Source organism: Macrotis lagotis, chromosome 1 (assembly GCF_037893015.1).
Source record: "Macrotis lagotis isolate mMagLag1 chromosome 1, bilby.v1.9.chrom.fasta, whole genome shotgun sequence".
NCBI lineage: Eukaryota > Metazoa > Chordata > Mammalia > Peramelemorphia > Peramelidae > Macrotis > Macrotis lagotis.
This window is the reverse complement of record NC_133658.1, coordinates 280,823,787-280,850,217: the sequence shown is the minus strand read 5'-3', so window position 1 is coordinate 280,850,217 and position 26,431 is coordinate 280,823,787. Positions and strand designations below refer to the sequence as shown.

Genomic DNA, 26,431 nt, shown 5'->3' with positions numbered 1-26,431 from the left:
TAAAACCAATACATTTCAGAGGCAGGACTTCAATCTAAATTTTTACTATCCCCAAAGTTAGCTTTTTTCCTCCATGATAACCACCCATCATTTTAGATGACAGACTTAAAAAGATCTCAACAGACTCAACAAGTCAATTCTAATTTAAGATTTAACTTAATGGTGATAAATGTAAAAGTTTACACTTTAGTTGATAGGAGATTTTTGGTTGATTAGTATTGTCTCAAAATCATCTGGTATTTTTTGTGGATTATAATAAACTTAATATGAGCCAATGGTGTGATATGGCAGTCAAAAATATTTTGTGATTTTAGGTTACATTAAGAAAAATGGTTGTTTTTTTTCAGAATTAGGTACGTGTTAATGCTATTGTACTCTGTGGATTGTCAGTATATATCCATAGTACTGTCTTGGTTTCTTTTGATTAAGAAAGATGGTGTGTTGTTAGGACATGCAGGGATTAGTTAAAGAAATTGTTGATTTTTAGCTTAAAGACCAGTAGCACTTGAGATGAGGACATAGTGACTATCGTTTTTTTTTTTTTTTAGGTTTTTGCTAGGCAATGGGGTTAAGTGGCTTGCCCAAGGCCACACAGCTAGGTAATTATTAAGTGTCTGAGGCTGGATTTGAACTCAGGTACTCCTGACTCCACAGCCGGTTCTCTATCTACTGCACCACCTAGCTGCCCCATAGTAACTATCTTCATGAAGTTTTTTAGATGTTGTATGGTTCTGCTTATCTCCTGGTGACTGATGTACACAGGAACAGTGAATGAAAAGATGTTCCAGAAAGGCAGATTTACTTTTGATGTAAGGAAAAACATTTCCATTATATAGTTATCCAAAAGTATAATGTACTGCTTTGAAATTTAGTAAGTTTTTTCTCACTAGAGGTTAAAATCTATAATCAGTTCCTTGCTACTTGCTATAATACACTGTAGAGATTTTTTGTTTTTGTCTTTTAATTTATGCAGGTTGAATTAGCTACATATTGAGGTTTTAATGTATTTGGGCATTTGTGGAGAACTAGAGTTAAATTATGCTAATGTTTCAAAGCTTAGAAAATAATGCCTCATAGGCTAAGGAAATAGTCTAAGGTTTAAATAAATAAGGTTGCATGATATAGTGGAAAGAGTGCTGTGGGCATTCACCTTTGTTCATAGCCAGCTTTTTACAATGTAACCATGGGCCAAATCATTTCTTTCAAATTTTAGGCAGTTCTTTTATGACTGCTAAGTTGCTGGTCAAGTCACTTAACCCTGTTTCCCTCAGTTCCCTCTTTTATAAAATGAACTGAAGGAGGAAATGGCACCATTTCAGTATCTTTGCTGAGAAAACCCAAAATGAAATCTAGAGTTAAGACACAATTGCGACGACTGAACAATAACAAAGATATGAGTAAATTATGATCTGTGATGGTGAAGTGAATTCCTTCACAAATGAAATTAGAAGTCCTTGATGTTGGGGATATGTAAAGAAATCAGAATTAGGGTTATTTTGCCTGTTCAAAAGATGAAGAATGAAACTATTTTCAAACTTTCCAGATTCACTTCTTTGGTTATTTTTCAAAAGATGATTTTTTTAAATCAAATTAAAATTTTTTTTTTACTTATTTATTTAAGACAGTGGGGTTAAAGTGATTTGCCCAAGGTCACACAGCTGGGCAATATTATTAAGTGTCTGAAGTTGTATATTTGAACTCCTGTACTCCTGACTCTAGGGCTGGTGCTCTATTTACTGCACCACCTAGCTGCTCATTCACTGCACCACTTAGCTGCCCTCAACTTTTCAACTCAATTGAGGAAAAAAGAAACTAGCTTAAATTGAAAAAATTGCTTTGACTTAAATGAGGAATAACTTTGAATATTAAGGGGTAGTCTTTATATTTTCATTAGAAATCCCTTGGAAATCAAGTGCGTTACTATTTTCATTAGCCTGACAGTGAATGAAATGCTGGATTTTAGAAGTTCTGGATTTGAAAAACCACTTGAGTTTTGTTTATTTTTCAAAATTTAGTTTTATTTTCAGTTGATTTATCTTCTTTTTGCCCCTCCCCCACCTGTTGAGAAAGCAAGAAAGAAAATCCTTTGAAAATATGTACACTCTTGCAGTTCAAGTTTCCACATTAGCCTCCAAAAAATAAGAGGTTATGCTCTAATTTGTTTACTGGTTCTCTATATAAATAAGAACAGAATGTTTCATCTTGAGTCTTTAGAACTGTGGTTGGTAATTGTGCTGATCAGTTATTTACTAAGTCTTTCAAAGTTGATTATTTTTGCAATATTAGTGTTACTGAAAAAATGATCTTAGTCCTTTTATTCTCTATTTTGCGTTAGTTGATAGTAATACTTCTTTTCAGGTTTTTATGAAACTATCCTCTTCATCATTTCTTACAGCTCAAAAGTGTTCCATTTTATTCATATAACTTACTCAACCCCAATTGATGTGCATTATCTGAGTTTCTAATTCTTTGTCACAACTAAAAATGCTGCTATAAATATTTTTGTATGATCCTTTTTCATTTTCTACTTTGGACATTTATTATCTATGTGATGATAGGGAAAATCAACTATTTTAACTCCAATTTCCTTATTTATAAAATAGGAGGAGTGATAAAACAAATTATGAGGAGAGCATTTCATAATCTTTAAGTGCTACATCACAATTAACATCATTGATTTTTAAAAGATTTCAGCTGTTTTGGAACTTTATATTTATATGATAATCTGTACACTACTTTATTCTTTAATGTTATTAATGACTTGTCAGTATTAAATCCACATCTTTTTTTTTCATGAAAGTATTATCTGCATAGGTAGTCAGAATTGAACCTTAGTCCTATAAAAATTCAGACCTATTTTGAAGATAGATAAAAGTTTTGTCTCTATAGGCTCTTGGGGTTGCGATCACTTCAAGTATTAATACCACTTTTGAGATCAATTTGCTTGTTCTATTGCCTTTCCCCTTCCCTCCCTTTGAAAAATAATTTTTACATCACAAATGGACCAGAAAAGTGATGTCAACTTGTGATATAACCCCATCTATAAACACTAAAAAAATGTCATTTAACATAATAATGATATTTCAACAAAAGTAAGGTGTAATAAAATATATAGAAATAATTTTGCTAAATGCGAAGTAGTACAGAAAAAAATCAGTCTTGGAAAATAGGCAAAGAAGGAATTGTTTAAGATTTTAACTTTAGTGAGGAAAATTCCTATTTGTAGATAAGACATTGTAATGATTCTATCAAGCCCTAGGACTTCACAGAGTTGTTTCAGTGAGATCTATAACATTTAAGAACATGGTCTAAATAATCACCCATGTAAATCTTGAATAGGTGAAGAATGCCTATGGAATATTATTCATAGTATGATAAGTGACTGGATGGGCAACTTGTAGAGTTTGTCTAACATATTTTGTCAAACATTGCAAATGCACAATGAGCTAGGGCCAAAATTGAGTAGTAGTAGAAAAGTGAACTGGATTGTCTTTGAGAAAGTTCTTTGAATGACTTCAATCTTTGCCCTGATGGAGTTTCTCCCTTTCTTCTTCCCTTTCCTATTTGATTTTTCAGTTTTAATTCTCTCTTGTTAAAAGAGATTGTAAAGTAGATCTCTAAAAGGAATAGAGGCCACTGTACCCCTAAAAGTATATACCTATTATGTTGTTCCCACTGAATGCATAACCTTTGACTATTGAAATTGTTTAGGGTTGAGTGGGACTACAGATCTCTACTCTTATTCTACTCTTATTTTTACAGAGTTTTACATTGAGTGGAGCTCATTTTCATTCACTTTTTGTTGTCATTCAATTATTTCAGTCATTTCAGCTATTGTTTGTGATCCCTTTTGGGTTTTTCTTGGCAAAGATATTGGAGTGATTTCCCATTTCCTTCTCCACTTCATTTTACAAATGTGACTTGCCCAGGTTTACACAGCTAGTAAGTATCCAATGATGTTTGTCCTTCATTCCTGAGGAAGACATCAGGGAAGTGATGCCAAGACATGCACATGAATCAGATTTGGGTGAGGGGTTGCTATGCTAAGGTATCAGCCTCACTTTCTCTTCCAGAACCATTCTGGTCCAGTGGCTAGATATGAATCAGGATGACTGGAGATGGCCCTGGATCAAGGTAATCAGGGTTACGTGACTTTCCAAGGTCATACAGTTAGTGTCTGAGGTTGGAGTTGAACTCAGGTCCTCCTGACTTCAGGGCTGGTGCTCTGCTCTGCTCTGCTCTGCTCTGATCTGATCCGATCAGATTTGGTAACCAAAATTAGAAATCAGATATATGACTCCTCTCTATTTCAGGCCAGGCACAAACATCATGTCATTCTATCCACTGTGTCACCACCTAGTCTTGATGCAATTCTAATTTCTATATATTTTTTGTTAAACTCATACTTTGTACCAAGTTATGTGCAGTGTGCTAAGTGCTGTGATTACAAACATAAAAACTGAGACTGTCCCTTTCCAGGGGAACTCAACACTTTACCTGGCAGAGAACACATCAAAGGAAGTTCAGCTACAGGGAAGTTGGAAAGGCTTGAGAATTCTAAGAGTCAGTGGTTGGGGTAGATTGCAAGACCCAGAAATTCTTTGGTTACTTAAATAATATTAATTGCACATCAATTTCATGATGCCACACTTGCCTGGATCTGGATAATGAATGGTTCTCTTGTGCTTTCCCAGTAACCAGTGGAAAGAAGCAAGTCTTGTTTGCTTTGCTCTCATGCTTTTTTTTCCTTACAGTTTCTCAGACATTTTATTTTGATTTTACTTAAAAAAAAAGATGGGTGGCTAGGTGGAGCAGTGGATAGAGCACCTGCTCTGGAGTCAGGAGTAGCCGAGTTCAAATTCTGCCTCAGACAATCAACAATTACCCAGCTGTGTGGCCTTGGGCAAGCCACCCAACCCCACTGTCTAGTAAAAATCTAAAAAAAAAAATAGGCTTCCCAGTGTTCCTGAGACTATTTTCCCCCCTGAGTTTAGAATTTATGAGCTATAGTATTTAAGGAGGTCTTCATCAGTGGGCTTCAGGATTTTCTTTTCAGCCATATTTACCACCCAACCTGGAGCAAGACCAAAGAAAATCTGCCTTGGATCCTTTTGAGTACTCAGCATTTTGAAGAGTTCATCCTTAGTGATATCTGGTAAAATGTAACCATATTTCTTGGCCAATTCAAGTCTTGCTTCAGGAAACTGGGCTGGATCTGCCAGGTAGCCATGGTTCTTAGCATCAGTATAGTACGGCACCAATTCTTCAGGTGGAAGCATTCACTTGGGAATAGGTTGTCCACGAAGAAAAAATGGAACAGGTTTGCAAAGAATCTCCAGGTTTCTTGGATCATAAAATGCTGTAGTAATTACACCACCGTTTCTTTCAATTGCAGCTATAGCTAGCTCTGAAGCCATCTGTACTTCAGTATTAATTTTAGCTTTAAAGGTGTCAGCACCCTCCTCCACTAGCTGTACATCATAATCCCTTTTAAGTGGCTGAATTGTCACCCCTCTTCTATTCACAAGCTGGGTTAAATCAATAGGTTGGGTAGGATCTACTCGTCCTAAATCGATCAGGTACTGTAGTTTATTGAGACTCAAAGGATGGTACTGACGTCTAAAGCTATGACCGTCATTAAATCCATACTTTGGGATTCGAAGATAAAATGGAGTTTGACCTCCCTCAAACCCTAATCGGGGCCTGGTTCCTCTCTGCCTTTCTCCTTTATGTCCTCTGCCACATTTTATACCTCTTCTCCGACCCTGTCTTTGCCTTTCCGGTTTCTTGGAGCCAGGGTTGGGCTTCAGGTTGGCCAGGCTGACCCGCGGCAAGGAGCGCAGAAGGTCCAGGGCCTTGGCTCTGCCGCCACCGCACGCCGGGCCCGCCATGGCAGCCTCTCATGCTTTTTTAACATGATGTTTTCAGCAGTGTTGCTAGACACCTTCAATGAGGATGATTAAGCCTCAAGGTCAACTACTGCACTGATGGTAAATTTAACTTGAAAAGGCTACAAACCAAGACTAAAGTGGAGGGAGAGTTGGTGTGTGATTTTTCAGTTCAGATATTTGTACATCAATATAATCTCAAGCTAAGAAATTATCAGATTATGAATCGATTCTCTGCTGCTTATGCAAATTTTGGCCTAACAACAACAAGAAAACTCAGGTGCTCCACCAAGGCATGGTGCCATCAGATCCATCATTGAGTATACTTTCTAAGGATATATCCATTGATAATGAGATTGATCCACACATTGCCAGATTTAGTCAGGGTTTGGCAGGTTCTGAAGGAAAGTGACGGAGAAAAAGGTTTCTCTTTTTTTTTTTTACTATTAACTAATTTATTCTCATTTTGTACAAATGTTTTTTTACATTAATAAAATATTCTTGTTTATGAGTAAACAAAATACCCCTTCCCCCATGAATATAGACTTGCTTGGGCGAAAAAAGTAAAGGGGAGAGAAAAAAATTAAAATTAATAATAGTAACAATTGTAGGTATGGCGAGGTGGCGCAATGGACTAAGCACCAGCCCTGGAGCCACGAGCACCTGAGCCCACATCCAGCCTCGTAAACCCAACAGTCACCCAGCCGTGTGACATGCAAGCCACCCGATCCCCACTGCTCTTCAAAAATCAAAAAGAAGAAAAAAAAGGACCCAATAAAATAAAATAGCAATAATAGTAGGGCTGGCTGAGTGGCAGACAGAGCATTGGCCCTTGAGCCAAGAGCACCCGGGTCCAAATCCGGCCTCAGACACCCAAAGATCACCCTGCTATGTGGCCCCAGGCAGGACATCCAGCCCCATATGCCCTGCAAACTCCCCCAAATAATAATAACAAAAAATGTTCTTCAGTCTTTGTTCCAACACCAATAACTCTGTCACGGGTGGATCACATTCTTTATGGTAAGTCCATTGCAAAAGTTACTTCCATATTTTTCCATTGTTGTCATTGCTGATTGCAACTCCCTCCTTTCTTATTTCTCCACTACCATGTACTATATTTTCTCTCTCCTTTCACTCTGACTCTGCTGTAGGGTGGCTGAGTGGCGCAGCAGACAGATCCCTGGTCCTGGGGCCAAGAAGCCCTGAGCCCCCATACCACCCCTTAGGCCCAGCATCCACCTGGCCCTATGGTCCCAGAGAGGCCATCTAATTCCCAGGCCCTTGCAAGAAGTAAAAAAGAAAATGTGTTATATCTGACCACTCTCCCCCCATGGTCCATCCTCTCCTCCTTTATTCACATCCCCACCCCTTCCCCCTGCTCCCCCCTCCTTCTTATTCCAGATGCCTATACCCCATTGAGTATATATGCTGTTTCCTCTCCTAGCCACCTCTGATGAGAGCAAAGGTTCCCTCATTTCCCCTTGCCTACCCCCCCTTCCAAATATCATTGCAATAGCTCATTGTAATAAAAAAAATGTTATTATATGAAATATCTTGGCCTATTCCCCCTCTCCTTTTTCTTTCTCCCATTACATTTCCCTTTTTTTCTATTGACTCCATTTTTACACCATATTTTATCTTCAAATTCAGCTTTCTCCTGTGCTTCAACTATAAAAGCTCCCTCTACCTGCTCTATTAACTGAGAAGGTTCATATGAGTATTATCAGTGTCATTTTTCTATGCAGGAATACATGCAGTTCATCATCATTAAGCCCCTCATATTTTCCCCCTCTCCTCCAATCTCTATGCTTCACCTGAATCCTGTATCTGAAGATCAAACCTTCTGTTCAGCTCTGGCCATTCCAAAAGGAACATTTGAAATTCCCCTGGTTTATTGAAAGTTCATCTTTTTCCCTGGAAGAGGACATTCAGCCTTGCTGGATAGTTCATTCTTGGCTGCATTCTAAGCTCTTTTGCCTTCCAGTATATTTTATTCCAAGCCCTACAAGCTTCCAATGTAGCTGCTGCTAAGTCCTGTGTGATCCTGACTGCAGCTCCACGATATTTGAACTGTGTCCTTCTGGCTGCTTGTAATATTTTCTCTTTGACTTGAGAGTTCTGGAACTTGGCTATAATATTCCTAGGGGTTGTTTTTTTGGGATCTCTTTCGCGGTGGGGGGGATTGGTGGATTCTCTCCATTTCTATTTTGCCCTCTGCTTCTAGAATATCAGGGCAATTTTCCTATAGTAATTCTTTGAAAATGATGTCAAGGCTCTTTTCCTGATCATGACTTTCAGGTATTCCGATAATTTTTAAATTATCTTTCCTAAGTCTGTTTTCCATATCAGTTGTTTTTTCAATGAGATATTTCACATTTTCTTCTAACTTTTCATTTTTTTGGTTTTGAAGTATTTATTTCTGATTTCTGGTAAATTCATCAATCTCCCTGAATTCTATTCTTTGTCTGAAGGATTTGTTCTCCTCAGAGAGTTTTCTCATCTCTTTTTCCATCTGGCCAATCTTGCTTTTTAAAGCATTCTTCTCTTCAATAACTTTTTGAACTGTTTTATCCATTTGACCTAAGCTGGTTTTTAGCATGCTATTTTCTTCAGCATTTTTTTGGATTTCCTTGACTAAGCTGCTGACTTCATTTTCATGTTTTTCCTGCATCTCTCTCCTTTCTTTTCCCAGTTTTTCTTCCAACTCCCTCATTTGATTTTCAAAGTCTTTTTTGAGCTCTGTCATAGCCTGAGCCCAATTTCTGTTTTTCTTGGAGTCTTTAGATGCAGGAGCTTGTGCTTCCTCATCTTCAGACTGAGTATTTTGATCCTTTTTGGGCTCATTTGCAAAATATTTCTCAATGGTCTTCCTCTTGTTTCTCTGCTTGCTCATTTTCCCAGCCTCGCCCTGGTTTTGGGGTGCTTCCTGAGCTTTTGGGACGCTTTCTGAGCTTTTGGGACACTCCCACAAGGGTCTCAGTGTGTGAGGCTCTGTCCTCCCTCCTGGTCTGTGAATGACCCTAAGCGCCCCCCTCTGCCACAGGGCTGAGGTCAGGGGGGGGCCTGTTGTTCTGTGCGGGGGGCCTAGACTGCGATCAGGAGCTGAATGTGGTCAGAGCCCCAGAGTCCTGTTCCAGGGGGCAGAGGACAGAGCTCGGCAGTCTCTCTCTTCACTCCCCTCCCTCAGCTCAGTGGGCTCATGCCCTGGAGGCTCCTGCTTACCCGCTCTGCCTGCTTCTGTTTCCGGATCTGGGGTGCTGAAGGACCTGAGGGTTGGGCTCCACATGCTTGCTCTGGCAGAGGTCCCCCTCTGTTCCCCCACTTTGTGCCCAGTGCTCCTCGGGGTACAGCTCAGGAGGCTCCCCTGCTTCTGTGAGCCGTGGTTCCCAGCTCCCTGGGGCTGCCTCTGGGAGGCTGAAGTTCTTTCGTTCTGGCGGGCCACCCCTCTGATCCCAGGGAGCAGAGCCTTTCTGCTCTTTTCCAGGTTACCTTGAGTAGAACAACTGCCTCACTGGGTTCCTTTGTGGGTTCTGTCTCTCGAAAGTTTAGTTAGAGTCCTTAGCTTATGAGTTTTATTACAGAGCGCCTAAGACTCGATCCCTCCTTGTCTCCATCTTGGCTCTGCCCCCGAGAAAAAGGTTTCTGAATGTCTACATAGTTGTGTGCTGACCTCATTGCTTTATGCCTGTGAAAATGTACAGTTTAGCAGCATCATGCCAGGAAACTGAATTGCTTTCATTTAAATTATCTTGGGAATATTCTGAAGATCACCTTGGACACTAATGTCCTTTCTCAAACTAAACTGCCAAGCATTCAAACTCCACTGCAGAGAGTGCAACTCTAGTGGACTGACCACATTGTTCAAATGCCAAATGAATAGCTTAAAAGACTATTTTATGGAGAGCTCATACAGGCAAGTGCTCACATGGTAGGCAATAGAAGTGATACAAGGACACTCCTAAGGTTTCTCTGAAGAACTTTGGAATTGATTAAGTGCTATGGGAGACACTGCCTTAGGACGTACCAGCATGACATACCTGGATCAAAGAAAGGCCTTATACAGAATTAAAGTAACTCAAAAGAATGTGAGATATGTAAATATTCACATGAACTACTTAAGCCTGACCTGTGATAGAACTCCTGAGCTTATATTGGTCTGATTAGCCATAGTGGGCCTCAGTTATGTGATACTAACGTATGCTGAGAGCCATTTACTTTTCACTATCTTGTTGGTCCATTTTCTGCTTTTTTCAGTTATAATGTTTAATAAGTGTTAGGAAAATATTTATTTAGTAAAATATTTTTAAAGCATTAGTGAAAATAAGTATTAATTTTATTAACAATGGTATTTTTCTTAGAAAATAGTCTATTATATAATGCTGAAATCTTATGAAAATCATTTAAAAACTCAATTATATTTTATACTGTTAGTCATTTAGCTGTAATTCCATGATTCATTAAAGTCATTTAAACTGATACTTAACCCTTATATCATTTCTTTTAGATGAGCAGATCCATGAGATTTTACTTATTTGCTTTTTTGTATAAATTTAATTACCTTTATTATTTTCTTTGTTTCAGATAATATCCCAGAAGATCTAAAAGATCCGTTTTACATAGATCAGTATGAGCAAGAACATATTAAACCACCTGTCATCAAGCTTTTGCTGTCCAGTGAGTTATATTGTCGGGTCTGTAGCCTCATTTTGAAAGGTGACCAGGTAGCAGCATTAAAAGGACATCAGTCTGTTGTTCAGGCTTTGTCTCGAAAAGGAATTTATGTAATAGAGAGTGATGACACACCGGTGACTGAATCTGACCTCAGTTGTGCACCTATAAAAATGGTGAGTACTAGTGAATTTAAAACACTTTCTGAACTTAGGCTGTTTGTTGTGTTTTTTAGGGGATAGTATTCCCTTGGGCTCTGGTGATCTGAATTGAAATGCACTGAATTTTTCTCTTTAATATTTTGATCTCTTGAAACAGGATTGACTTTTACATCGCATACCTGCGTTGTGCAACTGCCTCTGCATATTTTGACTAAGTGAATAAAAAGTAATTTAGTTAAGTCAGCAGCTCATCAGCAACTTTCAAAATTCAAGTGAAATGTAATGTAAACATTATATAAGTATTAAATAAGATATTAAAATTTTGAATTTGCACAAAAAAGGTTTTTTTAGTAAGTTTAAAATTTCTTAAAATTTGTTTTCATTTTCACATAATGGAAAAAAGGCAGTGACTTGTTTTAAGACATTTTTATCATTGTGGATGCTGTATAAAAGCAAGTGCAAGAATGATATGATTTAATGCAATTAAATCATGTATTTTTGAATCAAACATCTTAGAAATGTTATGTCTTTGTCAAATGGATGCGTTTTTGTTCTAAAACAAATGATTATACTAATCCAGGGTTACTTTCCCTTTATATTCAGCAAAAGCAATCGTATGATTTATGTGATAGTACTAGACTAGGATATAGGTTACACAGGAATTCTTATTTTATATCTACTATATTGATGATTTTCTTGTACACAGATTTTATGGATGATTATTTTTGGTCACTGGTATTTTGTAAATATTCATGGAATTATTTAAAAATGATTAGCATAATATATCTCCCAATGAAATAAGCCTTTGGCCTAAATTTTTCAAATAAAAATTGAATAGGAGAAATATGAAAATAGAATTTGTAAGTAGAAAAGAGTCAAATTCTTTGTCACAATTAGGATTTTGAGAAAGAACTAGATTGGGAACACTAAGAGATTTGTGTTTTGAATGAAATTGTGACTACCTACTTTACATATCCATTCCTTAGAGTTCACATATGGCTATGATTGATGCTTTAATGACGGCCTACACTATAGAAATGATCAGCATTGAAAAAGTAGTTGCCAGTGTCAAACGCTTTTCTACATTCAGTGCCTCAAAAGAGCTTCCATATGATCTGGAGGATGCAATGGTTTTCTGGATTAATAAGGTCAGTTCTTTGAAGCTGTATTAGTGTCTCTTGGTTCTTAAAATATCCTGAGTGAATTGTGGATCTGTTGTTAATCAAAGTAAATAAAATGTCTTTAAAATATTCTGCTAGAGAACTTGAACTGTCCTTACTTGTAGAGTGAGAAATATACCTTTCTCCTCATAACCTGACCTCTAATTACATAGACCTTAGAATTAGTAGCATTAACAGTTTCACTTTGTTAAAGAAAGGAGGGGAAAAAAAACTACTTCTCAATTTCAAAGAGAAATTGTCACTATTATGGTTATAATGTTCTAGATCCAAATAGTCTTATGACTATGTGTAAAATTATTTAATAATAGCACATGATTTTAAGAGCTATCTGTTAAGAATAAATGAAATGTTAAGTTCTAGATATATGGATAGGTAAACAAGATAATGATTATAGCATCAGAAGAAAGTTTAAATTATGTATTTTTTCCTTTCACTATTTTAGGTGAACTTGAAAATGAGGGAGATAACAGAGAAAGAGGTAAAATTAAAGCAGCAGCTATTAGAGAGCCCTGCTCACCAAAAGGTAATAAAAATCTATATTTAACTTCTGAAAACTTATTAGTTTAGAATTATTATCAAGTACAACAGCCCCAAACAAAAACTTTCATCTTGTAATAGTAGTCTACCTTTTGCCTTAGTTCACTAAAAATAAACTGGTGAAATTGCTGAATTCAAGTAAATGCAGTAAAGAATTAAGGGTCTATTATGTGTAATAAACTATAGGTAAAAAGGTATATATGATATAAATTCTGGCTTGGAGAACTTGCAACCTTTGGGGTAAAGATTTTTATTTGTATGTAACTGATAAAAGGAAGATTGGAATAAATGCAAAGGGTAGGTCAAGTAGATTATTATGATAAATTAGAGGATGCAGATAATCTTGTGGGGGGGAAGTTTGAGTGTATGGGTATCTTGCAAGCTTTATGGAGGATGTACTAGCTGAATGGGGAAGGGGAACTTCGAGGTACATGGCAACAGGATCAGGAGGGACAACAGCTTATTGAGGGAGAAAGTACACTCTGTACATATGTAGGGGACAGTGGGAGCAAATGAATGGAAATGGCGTCAATAGAGTAGGAGATACAGAGAGTTTCACTAGAACATGGAGTAGTAAAAAAATAAGAAAGGTAGAATGAAATTAGAAATTTGTTGTTCCGTAGTATCCTACTCTGTGATCCTCTGGACTGCTCCAGTCCATTGGGTTTCCATGGTAAAGATACATGGATTAAGGCAAATAGAGCTTAAGTGACTTGCCCAGGATCACACATCTAGTAAATTTCTGAGGCCAAATTTGTACTCAGATCTAAATGACTCTGTATCCAACTGTATATCCTTTGAACCACCTAGTTGCTTCAGCCAGAAGTGAAAGAATTCATAATGTTTGAATTAGGAGCTTAGTTTAACTAAAAAGTCCAGTAGACTATGGGAAATCACTCTAAGTTTGTGAGTAAAGAAGTGGCATGATCAAGGCAATTAGGATTAAGGAGTTTATGTGACTAACAGTATGGAGGATAGATGAGAGATGTAGAATAGATAATGGTCTTTATCACACATAATTTAGGTCAGAAGAGATAAAGGCTGCATAAAACCAGGGTGGTTATACTGGGAGTAGACCAGAGGGCATGAATGAGAGATAATCATGGAGGGAGAATCAATAGAAATTGTCATTTTTTTTTGGAGGTAAGGGGAAATGTCTGAGGTTCCAATTTAGCCTTGCTTAGAAAGGTAAAATCATAATATAGAGTACTATGGAAGAGGAGGAACAAATAGAATATTTGAAAATTCAGAATTCTGAGATGACTTAGAGGGAAATAGACATGTTTGATTTGTATCCCTCTTTATTAGAGCATATTTGTTTGTGAATTAAGAATTAGGTTTGGGTGCAGAGGGAGGAGGTTCAAAGAGTATGGGAGTTCTACAGGATTGAATAATACTTTATATGACCCAACCCTTTGTTCCCTCCTCTACCCTTATCTATGTAAATATATTTCTTATAGTGCACTTCACTTTCATTATTAGACAATGTAATGTTCTTAACATGGAAATATGCCTCAGTTTCTCTTGTATTTAAAAAGACCAAGATAAAAATATGTAGCTTGAATTGGTCTTTCCTTTCAGATATGAACCCTTTTTAAAATTTGCTATAATAAAATCACAAGTATAGATCATATTATTGGATTTGTAAAGAGGCACTGAGGTTTAAAGTTTTTTAATTCCTAGATTTTAAACTGAAATTTTCTAATATTTAATTCATTCAACCAAAAACTTAACAATTTTGTTTAACTGGTAGTAATTGCAAAATGTGCCTTACTTAAGTGCATTCAAATATCATTACTTGATCTGCTGATGTTCCTTTCCTTTCCTACCTTCCTTTCCTTGCTTCCTGAGCAGTCTCCTTCCAAATGGTATTGGAAATTAGTACCTGTAAGTGAACTACTTTTACACCAGTCACTATACAGATTTCCATGGCTTTTAAACATAAATGATTGCTTTTATTAAAAAGTATTTAACAGAAAAAACCATGACAAATTTGTTTACTTGTTCATAATTTGCTTTGACATAAAATTCAGCTTCTGTAATATGTAAAATAATTTTATGGTAACAAGTTATATTTCATTTGAGAATGCTATTTTATATTGTTATTTTTAAACTGTTTATTTTTATGAACACTTTCAGTAACATCATGATAAAAGGCTAAATATCCAGCTGAAAATTAGAGAGATGTATACTTTGTTTAGATAGTATTCTGAAGCTGTTTTCCTAAGCTATACATTGAAGCAGGGTAGATTGCCACCGAACTAGGTTTTTCCTGCTTTTTAATTTGCAGCTTTTTGTTGTTCTCTTTCATACTGTTTTCCAGTATGGAGTTCAGTCACTGGATGTAAATAATAGATTATCTGGTTATATAAAAATGACATTCTTTAAAAATAGTGGGTATTAAGGTAGTCATTGTTAGTTGATTATAGAGAATGGGTTTTTTTTCCCCACTTTTGAAATCATTCTAATATGTCCTTAGACTGTATTTTAGCTGTACGATCATTTGAAAGACTTGGTACCAAGGGAATTAGCTCTGCCAAAATGCTAGAAATGCCTAGCAATCATTTGACTCTTCTGTGAGAAAATTGTTTCAAAAACCAATTAAAACGCAATGGGGCTTAAAAAGATGACTAAATTCACAATTTATCAAGAGTTGTAAGGGCCTTCCATATCAGAACACATCTCTCTGTCCTTTGGAAGATCTCAAATGAGGAGAAAGCCTCAGGAGGGGCAGCTAGGTGGAGCAGTGGATAGAGCACTGACCCTGGAGTCCAGGAGGACCTGAGTTCAAATTTGGCCTCAGAAACTTAAGAATTACCTAGCTGTGTGACTTTGGGCAAGTCATTTAACTCCACTGCCTTGCAAAAACCAAAACAACAAAAAAAGAGGAAGCCTCAAGAGGCATCCTATTTTACTTTTGCATAACTTGTAAAAGAAGTTTTTCATTATGCCATGCCTAAATCTGCCTCTCTGAAACCTTTGAGGTCAAACATTACAGATTGGATCTGTTCACATGATGCCTTTAGACACTTATGGCTACTCTTAACCCAAGGTTGCCTTAGTTTTTTGTCTATCTTGTCACTGTTTACTCACTGATATTGGAACCCTCTCAACACGCTTGAATCTTTTTCAGACAAACTTATTTAAGCATACTTTTCTCATTTGTACTTGGGAATTTGATTTTTGGAAATCAAGAATAAGTTTGACCTGTGCCATCCTAGCCTATTAATTTTGTGTCTCATATTTGTTTACTAAGCATTCCATTTAAGCCTTCAGCCTAGTCATTGCTGCAGTTTTAAATAGCATAAGACTAGGGGGATCTCTGAAGACTTGATCAGATAAAGGTATTGATGGCTACTACTTATTGAGTCTGCTCTGGATTGACTTAACTGTGCTTTTCATTTTATCCACAAGAATAGTATGATTTTTGTAGATTTTAAAATGTAGGGCAAGTATACTTGTTTAGTATTTCCCTTGTTTTGGATTAATAATAACCTTTTTAAAAGAAAAGAAAAAAATGAGTTTACACTGGCATTACTTCTTATTTATGAATTTGCAAACTTTGTGACCCTGCTTTTTTTTTCACTTCTATTTTTTAACAATCGATTCCGGAATTTTGCCAGATCATTGAATGCTTGACACTTTCTTGAATTTTAATCTTTACTCCTGAATTTTGTAGCAAAATACAGTAGCATTTCTATGTTATGATGTGGGTAGGTATACATATATACATACACATCCTTACTGATTTTCAGATAAAGTCTTTGGTTTTTGAGGAGCTCAAAATCTATTGGGACAGTAAACTTGTATGCAAATAATTATATTAAAAAATAGTGTGATAGCTGGCACACAAACTATGGGAAGGTTTATTTCTGTTTAAGGAATCTGTCCCAAAATTCCAAACATCTGAATTAAAAATGAACTTTATAGCATCTACTAAGTTGTAGACTGCCTGTACTCAGCTTGATTTTCCTTTTTTTTTTGTTTGTTTTGCCAAATTCCTATTTGTGCCAAATTATTTTAGAATTTGTATTTTATTTTATTCTCATTTTGTACAAATGTTTTTTTACATTAATAAAATATTCTTGTTTAAGAGTAAGTGAAATACCCCCTCCCCCCCATGAATATAGACTTGCTTGAGTGATAAAGTAAAGGGGAGAGAGAAAAAAATTAAAATAAAAAAAATAGTAATAATTGTAGGTATGGCCAGGTGGCGCAATGGATGGAGCACCAGCCCTGGAGCCATGAGCACCTGAGCCCACATCCAGCCCCATAGACCCAGGAATCACGCAGCCGTATGACATGCAAGCCACCCGATCCCCACTGCCCTGAAAAAACCAAAAAGAAGGGGAAAAAAAGACCCAAAATAAAATAGTAATAATAGTAAGGGTGGCTGGGTGGCAGACAAAGCATTGGCCCTTGAGCCAGGAGCACCCGGGTCCAAATCCGGCCTCAGACACCCAAAGATCACCCTGCTATGTGGCCCCAGGCAGGCCACCTAGCCCCATTTGCCCTGCACCCTCCCCCAAATAATAATAATAATAATAATAAAAAATGTGCTTCAGTCTTTGTTCCAACACCAACAACTCTGTCATGGGTGGATCACATTCTTTATGGTGAGTCCATCACAAAAGTTACTTCCATATTTTTCCATTGTTGCCATTGCTGATCGCAACTCCCTCCTTTCTTGTTTCTCCACTACCATGTACTATGTTTTCTCTCTCCTTTCACTCTGATGCTGCTGTAGGGTAGCTGAGTGGCGCAGCAGACAGATCCCCAGACCTGGGGCCAAAAGGCCCTGAGCCCCCCTACCACCCCTTAGGCCCAGCATCCACCTGGCCCTATGGTCCTGGACAGGCCTTCCAATCCCAGCCCCTTGCAAGAAGTAAAAAAAAAAATGTGTTATATCTGACCACTCTCCCCCCATGGTCCATCCTCTCCTCCTTCATTCATATCCCCCCCTTCCCCCGTCCCCCCCCTCCTTCTTACTCCAGATGTCTATACCCCATTGAGTATATATGCTGTTTCCTCTCCTAGCCACCTCTGATGAGAGCAAAGGTTCCCTCATTCCCCCTTGCCTCTCCCTTCCATATCATTGCAATAGATCATTGTAATAAAGAAAAATCTTATTATATGAAATATCTTGGCCTATTCCCCCTCTCCTTTTTCTTTCTCCCATTCCATTTCTTTTTTTCTATTGACTCCATTTTTACACCATATTTTATCTTCAAATTCAGCTTTCTCCTGTGCTTCAACTATAAAAGCTCCCTCTACCTGCTCTATTAACTGAGTAGGTTCATATGAGTATTATCAGTGTCATTTTTCTATGCAGGAATACATGCAGTTCATCCTCATTAAGTCCCTCATATTTCCCCCCTCTCCTCCAATCTTTATGCTTCATCTGAATCGTGCATCTGAAGATCAAACCTTCTGTTCAGCTCTGGCCATTCCAAAAGGAACATTTGAAATTCCCCTGGTTCATTGAAAGTCCATCTTTTTCCCTGGAAGAGGACATTCAGCCTTGCTGGGTAGTTCATTCTTGGCTGCATTCTAAGCTCTTTTGCCTTCCAGTATATTTTATTCCAAGCCCTACAAGCTTCCAATGTAGCTGCTGCTAAGTCCTGTGTGATCCTGACTGCAGCTCCACGATATTTGAACTGTGTCCTTCTGGCTGCTTGTAATATTTTCTCTTTGACTTGGGAGTTCTGGAACTTGGCTGTAATATTCCTAGGGGTTGTTTTTTTGGGATCTCTTTCTCGGGGGGGATTGGTGGATTCTCTCCATTTCTATTTTGCCCTCTGCTTCTAGAATATCAGGGCAATTTTCCTATAGTAATTTTGAAAATGATGTCAAGGCTCTTTTCCTAATCATGACTTTTCAGGTATTCCAATAATTTTTAAATTATCTTTCCTAAGTCTGTTTTCCATATCAGTTGTTTTTTCAATGAGATATTTCACATTTTCTTCTAATTTTTCATTTTTCTGGTTTTGAAGTATTGATTCCTGATTTCTGGTAAATTCATCAATCTTCCTGAATTCTGTTCTTTGTCTGAAGGATTTGTTCTCAGAGAGTTTTCTTATCTCTTTTTCCATCTGGCCAATTTTGCTTTTTAAAGCATTCTTCTCCTAATAACTTTTTGAATTGTTTTATCCATTTGACCTAAGCTGGTTTTTAGCATGCTCTTTTCTTCAGCATTTTTTTGGATTTCCGTGACTAAGCTGCTGACTTCATTTTCATGTTTTTCCTGCATCTCTCTCCTTTCTTTTCCCAGTTTTTCTTCCAACTCCCTCATTTGATTTTCAAAGTCTTTTTGGAGCTCTATCATAGCCTGAGCCCAATTTCTGTTTTTCTTGGAGTCTTTAGATGCAGGAGCTTGTGCTTCCTCATCTTCAGACTGAGTATTTTGATCCTTTTTGGGCTCATTTGCAAAATATTTCTCAATGGTCTTCCTCTTATTTCTCTGCTTGCTCATTTTCCCAGCCTGGCCCTGGTTTTGGGGTGCTTCCTGAGCTTTTGGGACACTCCCACAAGGGTCTCAGTGTGTGAGGCTCTGTCCTCCCTCCTGGTCTGTGAATGACCATAAGCACCCCCCCTCTGCCACGGGGCCACGGTGGGGGGGCCCTGCTGTTCTATGGGGGGGCCTAGACTGCAATCAGGTTCTGAATGTGTTCAGAGCCCCAGAGTCCTGTTCCAGGGGCAGAGGACAGAGCTCTGTAGTCTCTCTCCCTCTTCACTCCCCTCCCTCAGCTCAATGGGCTCATGCCCTGGGGGCTCCTGCTTACAGGCTCTGCCTGCTTCTGTTTCTGGATCTGGGCTGCAGAAAGACCAAGCTGCTGGCTGTGTGCCCTGAGGGCTGGGTTTCATGTGCTCACTCTGGCAGAGGTCCCCCACTGTTCCCCACTTTGTGCCCTGTGCTCCCCCCGGTGTAGCTCAGGAGACTCCCCCGCTGCTGTGAGCTGGGGCTCCCAGCACCCTGGGGCTGCCTCCGGGAGGCTGAAGTTCTTTCTCTCTGATGGGCCACCCCTCCGACCCCGGGGAGCAGAGCCTTTCTGCTCTTTTCCGGGTCACCTTGAGTAGGAGAACTGCCTCTCTCGGTCCCTCTGTGGGTTCTGTCTCTCGAAAGTTTAGTTGGGGTCCTCAGTTTAGAAGTTTTATCAGAGAGCGCCTAAGACTTGATCCTTTCTTGTGGCCATCTTGGCTCCGCCCCCCCTCCCATAGAATTTGTAAATAGAAATTAAATGCTTTTGTATATTTTACATTTCTTAATATCATTCACATTAGTAATGATATTTATTCTTGCTTGTTAGGGTAACAATCTTTAAGAATGTTTCCTATCTTAAATCCTCAGAGCCAAAGACTTACTTATAAGCAGTTTTAGGAAATACTCAGAATTGTAGTTCTTAAGTAGTAAGATTTCAAATAAAGATTATATATAAATTGGAAACATAAAAGAACTACCTAAATTTTCATTTCATCAGATAAATCATTGTGTGCTGAATTGCTTGTCTTCTCAAGGTCAGAGAAGGGAGGAATTGAAAAAATCTGGAACTCAGAATTTAAGAATTGGTTTTACATGTATTTAGGCAAAAAATAAAATATTAAAACTTTTATAACAAAAAATATTTCTTAGAATAATTTGACAGGTACCAAAATTTTTCATTAAGTTACAAGAAGTCTAGAGAATTAAAAAAATCCCACATTATTCTAGTCTTATTAATTTAACCTAGGTATCTTAATTTTGTTTACACTTTTTATCCTTCTTTCGAGGATAAAATCTTTTGAGTTGCATGAATTTGTTTAATCACAATTATGTTTGTGTTGTGTGTGTGTGTGTGTGTGTGTGTGTGTGTAAGTCTGATCTGATGCATGCTATTAAACAATGCATGATAGAATCTGTGCATTATGCTTGCATGGGAAAGAATGATTCACATTACTTAGATTATAACGTGCTTTAGGTTAGAAAAGCAATTTATAATCCATATTAAAATGCAGATTTATTGTCTAAAACATGGAACTTCATATTAATTCTCATAATGTTTATATTTTATTTTTTTGTGAAAAAGACCTAAATATCCATTTTTTTCTTTGGTTAAACTACATTTTTCTAGAAAATTCGTGATTTTTATTGTAGAACTTGAAATTACCTGCAATTTGAATTGTAGAGAACTGGGAGTAGCAATAACATTTTAAATATCATTTAAAATAATTAGGTATTATTGCATTCTGAATCACATGGGAAAATAAAATAGTTCTTAGTTTGTAGGGTTTTTTCACTAATTTAAATTTATATTATATTAATGTTCATAAACATATTCAGTTTTTTCTTTGGTCTAAAGCAGTTTCTTAGGTTGTTGATGTATTGGAGCTAATCTAATTTCTTCTTAATGTAAGTGGATGAAAATTGAAAAATAATTGTTTCATGTAGGACTCTTCCATGGATTCAGATGCCTATTACTTAATTGTAATTACTTGTAGTAGACTTGTGGTAGACGTTAAAAAACTTAAAAAAAAACTTAAAGAACTTCCCTTATGTTTAAAAATCTTTTTGAACTATATATTAATGCTTTTATTTGCTACTATTCAAAGAATAGCTGATATTTTGTTAGCATTTTCTAATTTAAAAGCATTTTAACTTTAAGGGATTTAGGTTTCAAGTAATTTGGACTATGCTTTAATTTTTTTTAAATCTTCTTTGTGCTTCATGTGTTTCAATAGCCTTTGAGAGATCAATCTCAAGATTGAGTAACATTAGTTTTATATTATAGGCAACTGATTGCTTTTAAATAATGTGGAAAATAAGTTGTGTGTTTGCTATGTCAAATTGCATAGAAGGTTATGATCTGTATAAACATTTTTTTATACCATCCTTATATATAGAATCAAATTTTCTTCTCTTTAAATACAGGTTCGATATCGACGAGAACATCTTTCAAATAGACAATTACCATATTTTCCATTGCTGGAAGACCTAATGAAAGATAGCAGTGATGGTGCTGCTCTTTTAGCTGTGATACACTATTATTGCCCAGAACAAATGAAATTGGATGGTAAGGAATATTTTTTCCTTCAAGAAAATTAGGTGCAATGGATTTAGATGGGAGAGTCAAACTTAATTTTGATTAGCATTTTTACCCAACAAATGGGCTTGTTTTCTGAGAAGACTCAGCTGATGCACTTAAGAGAGGATATGGGCTAGATATGTTTCCCCAGAGGATTAAACTTTTATAGATCCTGGTATATAGGCTCCCAGCAGATGTCTGGATTCTTTTGGTTTCTAACAGAAAACTCAATATGGAAGTGAAGTTTCCATAATTTCTAAAAATTTATAGTCATATTTTTAAAGCAGTGGTATTTCTATTTGGAAACAGACAAGATGAGGTGCTAAAATTATTACTTATGTAAAAATCCCTTAGGAGATCCTAATGATGATACGTTTGCTTTAATCTAGCACTTCGTACTGTACAAAATGTTTTCTTCACAACAACTTGATTGAAGTGGGTATTATTTTTATCCTCAATTTGAAGATAAGAAAACTGAAATTGTTATCATTGTTACTATTCTGTTTGGTAATTCTGTGAATTCTTAAGACTTAAAAATAAAGCATTTAAAATTTGTTTAGTGTAGATTGGACTGCATTGATCAAATAATATACTATCCATAAAATTTTAATCAGCTACTTGAAATGATTTTGTTTTAGACTATAAAACAAATACCCTTTTGATTTATTATGTTTTCTTTTTCACAATTTTGTTCTTCGTTATCAAAAGGAATTTTGTTTTAATGTGTGTACTTAGGAATACAAATAAATATAATGTTAGAAAAGTTGTTTCTGATTTTTATTTTGACATGTAACTTTTCCCAAAGCCATCCTTTTGCCTCCTCTTCTGTTATCAGTTTTATGTTTATTTACATTAAGCATTATTTCCCAGTCATCATTGAGTTGACTTGAGAGAATTCAAAGAATTCTTTGCTTTCTTCATTTTAAAAGAAATGTATAAAAAAAGATTGGATTTACTTAGGAAATAGATGTAAGACACTTTGAATTTCATGTAGTAGTTTCTTTATACAAGGAAGATGAGTATTGAAAAATAAAATTTGATCTTCATCTTGGAATCTTGGAGGTTGTTAGTGTTCTCTCAGTATTAATTTTTACATTCTAAATGTGTTTTGTTTGTGTTCCTTTTTTTCCTGTTGAGCAATTGCTGATGTGGAATATAGTTTGAAAGCTTTATTTTGTTGTAGAGGTTTTACTGTTACTGTAAAAATTCTTAATATTCTTAAATCTTGTTCAATATTGTCTCTATTGTATTTTTCAAATCACAATAATTTACTAATTGCATAATTGAAATACATTGTAAAACAAAACATTCTTTGTAGTAAATTTCAGTTGTGTTTCTACCCTTCAGATATATGTTTGAAGGAAGTGACATCAATAGCTGACAGTTTATACAATATTCAGCTTCTAAGAGAATTCTCAAATGAATACCTAAACAAATGCTTTTATCTCACCTTAGAAGACATGTTGTATGCTCCTTTAGTGCTAAAGGTAATACAAAAATGTATTTATTATTTAATATAATTATATTAGGAAACTACTTACTTTTCAAATAAGTTACTTACTTTATTCTTATTTTATTCTTTAAGCCAAATCTTATGGTTTTTATTGCGGAATTATTTTGGTGGTTTGAGAATGTAAAGCCAGATTTTGTACAACCAAGGGATATTCAAGAAGTAAAAGATGGTAAGTAAAAAAGATATGTTTTTATAAGTGTAAATCTGTATTTATTTTTTTCCTTAAACAGTAAGACAAATCTCTTTAATAGATTAATAACCTATTTTCATTGCAGGCATTTTAGTATGACTGCTACTTTTTCCATAAACCTATTCCATTTAGACTTTTTGCAATTTGTTTTGTGATGATGATGCTTTAATATGTTTTGGAAATCTGTGGGCTTATTCCGCCACCCCTTCCCCAGAGCAATAATGTAAAGTGAAATTACTTTGCCAGAATTTTCAATTTCTACGAATTAAATTGATTGGAGCTTTGGTGTTTTTTTGGTTGTTGTTTACTTGTACTTTGGGCATTTTTGAGTGGTTTCTTTTTCTTTTCTTTTCTTTTTCTTTTTGCAAGACAAAGGGGGTTAAGTGGCCCAAGTCCACACAGCTAGGTAATTATTAAGTGTCTGAGACCAGATTTGAACCCAGGTACTCCTGACTCCAGGGCAGGTGCTTTATCCACTACTCCACCTATCCACCCCCTTTGAGTGGTTTCTTTAGGAGTTGCTTTGCTCTGAAAAGTCAGTCCATTTCCTTGAATTCTCATTCTGTTGCTCTGAAAACTACAAGTAGGCTTTTAACCAGATGATTTTTTTTTCCTATTCTACTTAACCTTTTTATTGTAGCATTTTGTTCACTTGAGTACCTACTGCCACAGAAAGTGATCTATGTTATTCAGTTTCTTTTTTTGTGTGTTTTTCAATGTATTCTTTGTTGATATTTTTTTTGCTGACTTCTGTCAGTGGTCAGCAACTCCAAGGACTTATTCTTTGCCTTTCTTTCTCTTTTTTTCTTACTTTGATTTTTTAAAGGGACTTTGACTTTTGAATTACTATTTTACCTAAATCTACATTTCCTAACTGTACCTGGTCTTGTACTTAACCATATAACTGAAGTAGACAGATGTTAAGTGATTAGCTCACGATCTCTTGCCCAGAGTATGGAGGGCATGTGACTCTTTGCTCTCTAGATTCCTAGACATTAACTTCTGGTTTCCCAATGTAATCTAAAGCCCCCTGGGCATGTATTTTGTCATTGTACAAGTAGTACTTTTGGGTTTTTCACATTCTTATTTATGGGCTTTTTCTATTTGTGTCCTCAGTGCTTAGCTCAGGATTTGACAGGTGGCCAGTGTTTTTCTTTCATTCATTCAATCATTGATTCATTCAGTAGTTGTTTATTGAAAGTTCCCTTGTGGGAAAAAAAAAGACCACCCTCCCCCCAAAAAGAGAAAATTTCTTAAGTCTTGTGTTCATCTTAAGACCAAACTCATTTTATGTTTGACAGTAAAAGCAAATAGAATCCTTCATTGTTTGGCTTTGGTTAATAAATTTGGTGTGGACTATTGAATGATCCCCAAGACCATATAGTTGTATATATCATATTTTCTACTTTTAAATTTATTTTATTTTTAAATCCCCCCCAGCTACATGCATAAGCAGGTTTCAACATTTAGTTCCAAAACCTTGAGTTCCAAATTCTCTCCCTCCCACCCCACTCCCCTCATTGAGAAAACAAGTTACTTGGTATAGGTTAAAAATGTGTAACCATGAAGAAATTATTACAGTAGTCATGTTGAGAAAGTAAACATAATCCCCCCCACACACACACACACAAAGAAAGAGAAATCTCAAGAAAAATAAAGTGAGGGAAAAAAAAGGCTTCAGTCTGTATTCATTCACCATCAGTCTTTGGGATGGATGCATCTTTGTTGTAAGTTCATTAGAAATTGATTCAATATTTTTTCCCCCTGAAAATGCTATTGCTAGCTGTATTTCCCTCCATCCTATTCCTCCCCACCCCTATTTATTCTGTTCTCTCTCCCCTTTTACCCTTGTCCCTTCTCAAAAGTGTGTTGCATCTGACTATCCTCTCTCACAAGCTTCCCTCTCTTCTTTCACTTACATTCCCCCCCCTTCCTCCTTGACCCCTTCATTTCCTCTCCTATTTTCCTCTAGGTTAAGATAGATATCTATATCCAGTTTAGTGTATGTTATTCCTTCTCTAAGCCACTTCTAATGAGAGTGAGTCACTCACTCCCCACTTATAAATAAATACCTTAGCTTATTCTACTTCTTTTCCCTTTCTCACTACATTTCTTCCCCCCCATTAATTCCATCTTTTTAATATATTATACCTTAAAATTCATCTCCCTCCAGTCTATATTATGCATCTTCTAACTAACCTAATAAATGAGAAGGTTCATATGAGTTTTCAGTATCATCTTCCCATGGAGGAATACAAATAGTTCAACATCATAATTTGCTCTTCCCATCACCCTATGCTTTTCTGAGTCCTGTATTTGGAAGATCAAACTTTCTGTTCAACTCTGGTCATGTCACCAGGAAAATTTAAAAGTTCCCTATTTCATTGAATGACCATCTTTTCCACTGAAAGAGGATGTTCAGTTTTGTGGCTTTTTTTCTTTTTGCAAGGCAGTGGGGTTAAGTGTCTTGCCCAGGGTCACATAGCAAGGTAATTAAGCGCCTGAGGTCAGATCTGAACTCAGGTCCCCCTCACTTGAGGACCAGTGCTCTATCCACTGTGCCACCCAGCTGTCCCCTGAGGATGTTCACTTTTGCTGGTTAGTTGATTTTTGGTTTAATGAGTTCTTTTGCCTTCTGGAATATCACATTTCAAGCCTTTATAATTCCTTAATGTAGAAGCTGCTAAATCCTATCTGTAGCTCTAGATATTTAAATTGATTCTTTTAAGTTGCTGCTTGTAATATTTTCTCCTTGACTTGTGAGTTCTGAAATTTGACTATAATATTCCTGGTAGTTTTCATTTTGGAATCTGTTTCAGAAGGTGATTGGTGGATTCTTTCAATTTCTATTTTACCCTCTGCTTCTAGCATGTCAGTAGTTTTCCTGGAGAATTTCTTGAAAAATGATGTCTGGGATTTTTTTTTTTTTTTTTGGTCATGACTTTCAGGTAGTTCAATAATTTTTTTTTTTTTTTAGGTTTTTGTAAGGCAAACAGGGTTAAGTGGCTTGCCTAAGGCCACACAGCTAGGTAATTATTAAGTGTATGAAATCAGATTTGAACCCAGGTACCCCTGACTCCAGGGCGGGTGCTTTATCCACTACGCCACCTAGCAGCCCCAGTTCAATAATTTTTAAATTTTCTCTCTTAGATCTGTTTCCCAGGTCAATTGTATTTCCAATGAGATATTTCACATTTTCTTCTGGTTTTTCATTTTGGGTTTTTATTGTTTCTT

The 26,431-nt window shown here is 36.5% G+C and overlaps 1 protein-coding gene and 1 pseudogene across 4 annotated transcripts in view; one reads left to right on the top strand and one right to left on the bottom strand.

The window, feature by feature from the left end:
* The window catches only part of CAMSAP1 (calmodulin regulated spectrin associated protein 1), an 86,986-nt gene that overhangs the window by 32,535 nt on the left and 28,020 nt on the right, over positions 1–26,431 (top strand). For 3 of the 4 annotated variants that reach the window (XM_074210674.1, XM_074210675.1, XM_074210673.1), the window contains exons 3-8: positions 10,470–10,732; positions 11,704–11,865; positions 12,341–12,421; positions 21,341–21,482; positions 22,842–22,981; positions 23,080–23,176. In XM_074210674.1, the coding sequence (XP_074066775.1) occupies positions 10,470–10,732; positions 11,704–11,865; positions 12,341–12,421; positions 21,341–21,482; positions 22,842–22,981; positions 23,080–23,176 (885 nt within the window). Of the gene's footprint in view, positions 1–10,469; positions 10,733–10,876; positions 10,997–11,703; positions 11,866–12,340; positions 12,422–21,340; positions 21,483–22,841; positions 22,982–23,079; positions 23,177–26,431 lie in introns of those variants that run through there. The other variant, XM_074210676.1, reaches the window with a different exon arrangement.
* Positions 4,990–5,891, bottom strand: LOC141505136 (large ribosomal subunit protein uL15m pseudogene; annotated as a pseudogene).